At 37.0% G+C, this 8,475-nt stretch overlaps 1 protein-coding gene across 1 annotated transcript; it reads right to left on the reverse strand.

Annotated features, from left to right (window-relative positions):
• Positions 1 to 545: 545 nt before the first annotated feature.
• On the reverse strand, positions 546 to 8,247 carry LOC130944098 (NADPH--cytochrome P450 reductase). The gene is made up of 19 exons (XM_057872252.1): positions 8,146 to 8,247; positions 7,574 to 7,987; positions 6,315 to 6,374; positions 6,057 to 6,133; positions 5,890 to 5,947; positions 5,688 to 5,774; positions 5,569 to 5,605; positions 4,856 to 4,925; positions 4,545 to 4,742; positions 4,354 to 4,446; positions 4,040 to 4,265; positions 3,824 to 3,907; positions 3,578 to 3,729; positions 3,393 to 3,489; positions 3,100 to 3,249; positions 2,251 to 2,328; positions 2,050 to 2,172; positions 1,856 to 1,969; positions 546 to 1,090 (listed from the first exon to the last, which is right to left on the reverse strand). Exons 2-19 carry the CDS (start codon positions 7,865 to 7,867, stop codon positions 1,010 to 1,012), a joined length of 2,079 nt encoding a protein of 692 aa, XP_057728235.1. The 5' UTR covers positions 7,868 to 7,987; positions 8,146 to 8,247; the 3' UTR covers positions 546 to 1,009.
• Positions 8,248 to 8,475: the final 228 nt, after the last annotated feature.

Raw genomic sequence — 8,475 nt, forward strand, 5'->3', positions numbered from 1 at the left:
CACATCAACTTAAAAGAGTTCCAAATAAAATTTCTCATCACCAAAATGAAGATATTTCTGTGTAAGTAAACAAGTGTTTAAGAACATATTTTCCCAAAGATAGAAAGTTACTCTTTTGTTCTCTAAATTTTTTATTTTGTACCTTTAAATTCTCTCTTTTGTATAAAAACTGTAAAAAAAAGAAGAAGAAAAAACCTCTCCCTCTCAAAATAGTAGTAAAATACTAATCCTGTTCTAGAACAATAGCAGAAGCTTCTTGAACAGTTAATTAAACCCCACACACTAATTCAAAACTCCTCGCTAAAACTCTGATCTGTCCGAGGGGCCGCCAAACTGCCCTTAACAAGGAATAACATTTCAAGTGGATATATATTCCAATATTTTGAATGAGTTTAAGAGAAAAAGGGAATGAAAAAAAAAACAGAAATTAATTAATAAGACTACAGTACACCTGTCAGGTTTCACCCGCAGACATCGCCAAATAAAAAAGTAGCAGGTAATAAAATCAAAATGTTGAAAGAAAACTGCAGTTAACAGAGCTCAGATAACAAATATAGCGAGAGATATTGCACGTACTATTTAAATGCACAATAGTATTTTGATTTTTGTACCTAAAAACAAATGGAGAGTTTCATCAATAAACATTATTCGTTAAGAATTCCTACACTTAATAAAATAAGACGATCATCCGCTATATAACATGTATGTGTTGTTCATCAATATCTGAGACTACCTATTCCACAGTCCCCTAAGTGTAAATTATATAATACTTGCTTGGGGATTTAATATTCTACTAATCTATCATAACATAAAAATACATAAATAACAAAGAAAAGAACAAGACAGCGGTCAAGAAAATCATTTCCTCTCAAGGATACATGTAAGCCTTCACCGTCAGTGCCCCAAAATTCCGCGAAGGCCGCAAAAGTATGGTTCATCCTAATTCTAGAATTTAACATATCAAACAATACGGATGCCAGAGTCAAGACAGATGAACAACCAAAAACAATCACCAGACATCTCGAAGATAACGTCCATCCATCTGGAGTTTTTTCACTATAGCTTCTGCCTTTGATGGATCCACATTTTCCTGAAATTAAATAAAGAAATATGGTTTATATTTTATACAACAGTGTCATCCAATCAGTCCGTCAGTTGGTTAATCAAATATCCCATAATTTGATTACGCCAGAAGGAAAACACAGCATTCTAAATTTGCAAAAAGAATTGAAATATATATATAATTCAAAGGTCAAAATTAGCTTCGGGTAAGACACTGAAACAATTATTTGCAGATGAGGTCGTAGAATCATAATTTGCTTCAAAGAAATTCAAGAAAAATCTTTTTTTCCTCCCATCTCCCAACATAGTAGCTTTTTAAAACAAAAATAGGAACACTTGTTCATTTTTATTTTTCCTGACCACTCCTGATTTAAGCTCTACACCGCTAGATCAAGTGAACAAATTATTGTCATATTTGAATCACACACAAAATACGTGTTTGGATGGGCACACGCATAAAAAGAATAAAAGAAATGCTGCCATATCTGAAATATGTACAGCCCCCAACAGCTGACAGAAAAGAAAAGAATATTGAACATAACATTTCTCAGCACAAAAGCTAAAAAGAGCCTTGTTCCTACTAGAAAATAGAAATATAAGGGGAAAAGAAGAGTATAAAAGTTTTCACCAACAGAAAAAGAAGCCTAACAATCAGTCAATTATGTACAATTCCATAAATCAATATTATTTGGAAGCATGTGCAAATAAATACTCTGTGTGCATGTCAAGATCAGGAGAAGTTAACACTATCAAGCATTTTGCAAAGGGATGGATGATGAAAGACAATAAGCACCTGCTGCTGGACAATGGTATGAAGAGTGCGATGAACATCCCTTGCCATACCCTTGGCATCACCACAGACATAAAGGTAGCCTCCCTGAGAAATCAGACTCCACAGCTGTTCTGCCTGCACATCAGAAAATTAAAGCAATAAGTAATTTATCTGGCGACATTTATTCCCTACTAGGCTGTGCTATCCACACTCACTTTATCCATCATCTTGTGTTGAACATACTCCTTTTGAGGCCCCTCTCGAGAGAATGCAACTATTAACTCTGACATGGCACCTTGTTCAACAAAGTTCTTTAGCTCATCCTCATAAATAAAATCCTACACAACATAATTGAAAAGATCACGCCTTGATCCAAGAATCCACTGAGATTGAAAGTGCAAGTGCAACTAGTTTACCATTTGACGGTTCCTACATCCAAAGAACAGCAATGCAGGACCAAGATGAACACCGTCTTCTTTGAGAGCATATCTTTCCTGGGTGAATCAAAGACAAGAAAGAGTTCAGAACAAGCAGATACTTATAATCTTTTATTTCACCAAATTAATTGATGAAAGTGATTTATGTTACTGGCAAGTTTTTTGGGTGATAAGAAAATATTGAGGAAAGAAAATTGACGATTTGGAATTTGGGAATAAAAATTACCCATTTAGGTAAGACAGGTTTTCCAATAAGCTAGCAGCTTGTAATCCAGTACTGTATAGCTTTTGCGTGAAAAACATTACTTCTATTAAAGAAACATTATCGAAAGACATGGGAATTGTGCTTCCACTTTGGTCACCATGGAGAGGCACCAAATCCATGTCTTTCAATGACACCTGATTCCTATGTATGTCGTCGCTTGGAAGGACTTTGTCTGGGGATAAAATCACTTGAAAGTCCTTAGACAAACATTGCCCATATGTATCTAATTCCAATGTTCCTCTCCTATCCTATGTTGCGGATATGGTTAATGAGCAACACTACTGCTAGTGGCATGGGTACAGGGGATGAAGAGGCTTGAGAACTGATGGAATCAAAGAGTGGTTTGTTTTACTTAAATGATTTAATAGCAAGAAAAATGGTTTAGCTGTAAAAGTTGGTTTGTTTCATTTAAATGATTCAATAGAAAGAAAAACAGTTTAGTTGTGAAAGTTTATTTTTATATGGATGTATCTATGTGAGGCTCATTGCAATACCACAAGATGTCTCCTTTTTTTTGCCATTACCCAAATTTTAAAACTAGAAAACCGTACATATCCAGATACCTGCAAAAATCCCCTGAAAGGTGCCAATCCAGTACCAGGTCCAACCATAATAATAGGAGTCGAATGATCAGCTGGAAGCTTGAAATTTGATGGCCTAATAAAAATAGGAGCCCAGCTACAGTCACGACTTTTCTCCAAGGGAATAGCATTCTGGTCATGTGAGATGTAAAGTTAATTATGACATAGCATGATTGGGTATTGCATCCAATAGGGGAGGGACATCCAAAATACAAAAAGGGGATGCAGGATGTTGAGAGAGGGAGCATATGATTGCATGATAGTCAAATTGCTACCTTCATCCAGGTAGAACATACTCCTTTGTGAATTCTTCCAGTGGGAGTTGGACCATGCACCAAGGCACAAGTTACATGTACCCTTTGAGGGGCAAACCTGGCAATAGAAAATAATGCAACATCAGTTCGAGTTCTTGGTCCTCTATCTTGTGCATTTTTATTCTGGTGATGGCAAGATAACCCACCTAGGAGAGGACGAAATGGAATAATAGCGAGGCTGCAAGCGAGGTGCTATAGCAGCAAAAAACACACCAAGTGGAGGTTTTGCAGATGGAAATTCAGCCATCACCTCAAGGAGACTTCTCTGGCTTCCAACCACCCATTTGGAGTACTCATCCTAAAAGCCAAAAGTTGTAACATCATCAAGAGAAATGGGGAAGAAGTTATACTAGAGAACAACAGAGAAAATCAGGGTTAGCAAATGTGTTCACCTTCCCTTCGGGAGATGTGAGGAACTTCAATCTCTCTGCTTCACTAGGTTCAGAAGCATGAGCGGCTAATGCAACTAAAGCGGACTGAAAGAGAAGCATAAGTAAATATTTCTTCTTTTCTTGAGAAAAAGTGGGATATTAAAAGAAAATACAAATATAGGAGCACAATAGATAACTTGAGAACAAAAGGCACATGAAAATAAGAACATGTAAAACCTTTCTCGGGGGGTTTAAGAGATCTGCATAACGTGCTAATGCAGCATGTAGTGTGCAAGGACCAGGGAAAGGAGGTTGCAGAGAACCTCCCAACGCAGTACCATCCTCACTATCAACATGAAGAGAAAACAGCAAATCTAAACTTTGACCCAACAGTTTCCCAGCTTCTACAACAGTGTCATCACAATTCTCAGCATAAACACCCACATGATCTCCGGTTTCATAACTGAGAAAGATCAGACAGAAGATGACAACAGATTAATCATGAGTATATAACCAAATAATGAGGACAAGAAAAACCTAGTCCAGCTTACTTTATGCTGGTCCCTGATATATCAAACTCCAAATGTATGCAGGAGCGGTCAGATGCAGGTTTGTGAAGCTCCCTTTGAACAGCAACATTAACCCTTCGAGAAAATAGCCAATGGATTTGTTTTGGTATGGTTTACAAAATGAAAAAAATTAGAAAAATGGTCATAAAATTAGAATGCACAACTCCAAGAACCTGCATGGATGATGAATGTCAAATACAGCACTCCCATTTGCCATATTCAGGTTATTATTATCATAAGCTGAAGTGATGGCAGGATCATGAATCACTACTCGGTATTCAGGAATAGCAGCTGTATAAGGAGTAGAAACAGTGTTAACATCGTCCTCATCCCGTAGCAATTGATCCAACTCGGGCCATAGAGATTCTTTCCTATAAAGCAAAAGTAAATCATGGCATTTGACAAGCTTTAATGAATGACATAGTGCATATCAATCTTAATTTCAGCAACTATATAATTGAGCCATCGATCGGAGTATGTTTACCAGGCAGAAAAATCATCCTCTATAGATTGATCATCATCACCTAGCCCAAGTGGAACAAGACGCTTTGCACCTGTAACAAAATAATGTGAGAAGATATCTAATCTGAACTACCTTGCATCATTAACTTGAGTCTAGCGTCAAAAATTAGATGCATGCCGTTACTTGCTCAACCTCTAACTTCAGATCATTAAATCTCCATACATGTAAAGTTTAACATGAAAGTCAACATCCCAGGTTTTAAATAAAGTGGGATTATCAACGGCACGATGTGAGTAAAGGGTATGTGTCAACCGTCATGTTTGAACAAGAATTCACTTATCTAATTACTCAACTAACAAATTACAATAAGGCAATAACCTTGTTCATCCCTAGCCAACCAAGGCATCCCTCACCACTACTATAGGAATTTTTAGCATTTTGACAATACAATCAGAAATTTCAATCTCTGTCTATAATTTACTACATGAAAACAATTCTTTTAAGACAACTTGATCTTTTTCCATGGGCTTGTTCAAAACCTCTCTAAGCAAATGAAAAAATGAAGTTTCACAAGTACGTTAACTTTTCGGATGAAGCGCAAAAATGAACAAAAACAATGAGAATTGAGAGACCTATCTCTAAAATTTTAATCAACGATGATAATGATGGCACTGTGAAAATATCAATGGAGCAGATATTCCAATTTCAATACCGTTGAAATGTGGGTTACATACCTTGCTCATTAAGATCCTCATCAAGAACCTTTCCTATCTGTTTTGAAAGAAAAAAATCAGATTATGCTCTTTTTTACTGTTCTTTTTCAAATATAAAAATAAAAACATCTGAGTTGTACCTTGTTAAAATGTTCATATTGCCTGTTACCTAGGCCAAAAACTCCATATGTAAGATGCTGAAGCCAGGTTCCTCTCTCCTCTTTCCCCTAAAATTTAGGCACCCCAAAACTTAGAAGTTAGAATCATTGAATGGATCATGAGAAAGTATAAGAGAGAAATCATAAATCAAGGATTTCCTTAAAAATTTAAATGGCTACCAACCTCAGTAAACCATTTGTAGAATCTTGCAGCATTGTCAGTTGGCTCTCCATCTCCATAACTGCCATATCAAGTCCAATACATCAAATCAAACCAAACACAGCAGCTGAACAGCATACACTTTTAAAAAAGCACTAGATGCATTTCATTGATTTTACATGCGAACTTACGTTGCTACCATGAAAAATGCAAGTGTCTCTTTCTTTAGCTTCTCTTCATATTGATCATCATCAATTGCATAGTCATCCTGGTGCAAATTAAATACACTAGACAACTAAGTCAAAGCTATCTTACAGATTGAAGTTTCATTAGAATAATACCAGATGCTTCCAAAGCTTGCCGAAAGAAAATTCACAACATCTAAAAGATTACTATTAAGTCCCAAATATACAATCAAAACGGAGAAATTCCAGGCCTGTTCAACTTACCAGGTCAACAACTTTTACAGCTGCTTTTTCATATCTTGCCTTGACCTCTTCTGCTAGAGCCTATGATAACCAAAGAAAAAGGCACATTAGTTATATCAAATTGGCTGTGAATTTTAAGACAAGATTTTTAGCTAAATTATATAAATTGGCTGTGAATTTCAAAGCACTAGAGTAATTAACTGTTTTGAATTAATTTCACATAATCATCAACTACTCAAGCATAACATTTGCAGTAAAAATAAAACATTAGAACTTTCAACATACAACACTGGATAAAGTACTGATTGTTATGAGCCCAAAGACCGAGAACATTTTAACATTCCAACCATTTACCCCATCCACTACCACAATTATCAAGTCAGATGACTGATCCCCCCCCCCCCCCCCCCCCGCCCCGCGGGCGGGGAAAGACACGGGAGATCCAACCTTACGGAGAAGGAACAGTCTCGACTGCCATTACCAAACCTCAGTGTGCAAGTCAAGCCTTATGACATCTTTGATTACAATGACTCATTTTTACATGACACCAATAGCCTGCATTCTTTGGTGTTTCCAAGATCCAAATAGGGGGTAGCATAAAAAGAAGAAGACATCAGTTTGCCATAAGTAATTAAGGGGCTAAGACATTAAAGCGCTGTTATTACCTAATTCAGTTTGCCATAAATATTATTGTTGTAATCCAACAAAAGTAACAGCAAATGCTGAGCATAAAGACATTGCTGATCCATTTTTAGTGCAAAATCTATTTGTCATTTCCTTGTATTGGACCGTCTCTATTCTTCCCCTTTGTTTACGCCCCAAAAAATTTGAAGAACAGAAGAAGAAGAAGAAGAAGAAGAAGAAGGAGAAGAATGGCAACAGATAAAAGTAACAGCTAAGCAACTCCTAAATTTCAGCGTAAACAGCACGCTGCACACATGCAGCTTCATCGTTCATCAATCTAAATTTCAGTCACCAAAAAGCATAGTACTATTTGGTACTACAAAAAGCACATATTCTCAAAAAAGGAGTTCATGTCCTCATCTCAATCGCAGTTTAGCATCACTGTCTAATCACAGCATTACTTTAGCACACAAAGGTGGTGTTCCATTAGCATTAACAAGGATCCAAAATCAACGAAAATGGAGCAAAGCTACAACCCGCGCTACAATAAAAACAGCATATTCTCAACCCAACGAACTGAAAATTCCAATCAAGTCACCAAAAAACACAGAATTCAGAAATTAAAAAAATTAAAAGAAAGAAAAAGAGGAATATACCTTCGCAAAGCCCTCAGCTGTACCAGTTTGAGTACCAAAGAAGATAGTGACCTTAGTCTTCCCTGAACCAACGTCGACGTCGTCATCCTCGTCCTTCACCAACGGCTTCGGCACGATCACCGGCCTCACCTCCCGGCTCCGATCCGACGATTTCTTCCAGAAGAAGATCAGCAGCCCAATTATCAGTGCCGCCGAGGTCGTCGCGATCAGGACCACCGAATCCGAGATGGAATCGCCGAGCGACACGCCTAGCACCGACTCAATTGTACGCACCAAATCGGAGCTTGAAGACATCGGGAACGAGTGTGAGTGAGTTGGATCGGAGAAGGACCGAGTCAACTACTGAGTCAAAATTGAGGAACACGCTCCGATTCGGTCTTCTGCACTTCCCTCTCGCCGAACCCTAGGTGGTGGCTGCGGTGAAGAGAGAGAAAGAGGGAAGTGAGAAGAAGAAGCAGAAGAAGATTCACGAGAAAAGTTAGACCAGAAAATTAGGGACACTTCCCCATTTGATTTGGATTTATATGAATATCATTTTCAGGGTATTAAGATTTTCATTTACGAGTATTTACCTTGCAAGTTGCAGCTTGTGAGCGAGAAAGACGAGGCAGCCGATCGCCGTTGACAACTTTACCCCGAGATCTTTGTCCAAAAAGATAGCTTTTGTGTTTCCCATTGGTTATTATTATATCTTTTTCATCCCTACTTTTTTTTTAATAATTAATTAAAGGAGTTAGCTAACATAGACACATGAAAGTATGAAACGCTTATCATTACTCCATTAGTCAAAAATTTTAAATGTTTTTATTTATTTTATGAATGTAAAACAAATGTATTAGATATTTAAATTTTTTATATTTTTTTAAAAAAATTAATTTATAAATTTAATATATACACTAAAA

The sequence above is a fragment of the Arachis stenosperma genome, chromosome 8, assembly GCF_014773155.1.
Source record: "Arachis stenosperma cultivar V10309 chromosome 8, arast.V10309.gnm1.PFL2, whole genome shotgun sequence".
Classification (NCBI taxonomy): Eukaryota; Viridiplantae; Streptophyta; class Magnoliopsida; order Fabales; family Fabaceae; genus Arachis; species Arachis stenosperma.

Excerpts from the sequence above, each read along its gene's own strand:
- LOC130944098 (XM_057872252.1), bottom strand. The coding sequence starts at position 7,867 with ATGTCTTCAAGCTCCGATTTGGTGCGTACAATTGAGTCGGTGCTAGGC. Across the intron at positions 5,948-6,056 it reads GCATTTTTCATGGTAGCAAC|TTATGGAGATGGAGAGCCAA; the intron begins GTAAGTTCGCAT and ends TTGATATGGCAG. Across the intron at positions 5,606-5,687 it reads AATATGAACATTTTAACAAG|ATAGGAAAGGTTCTTGATGA; the intron begins GTACAACTCAGA and ends CTTTCAAAACAG.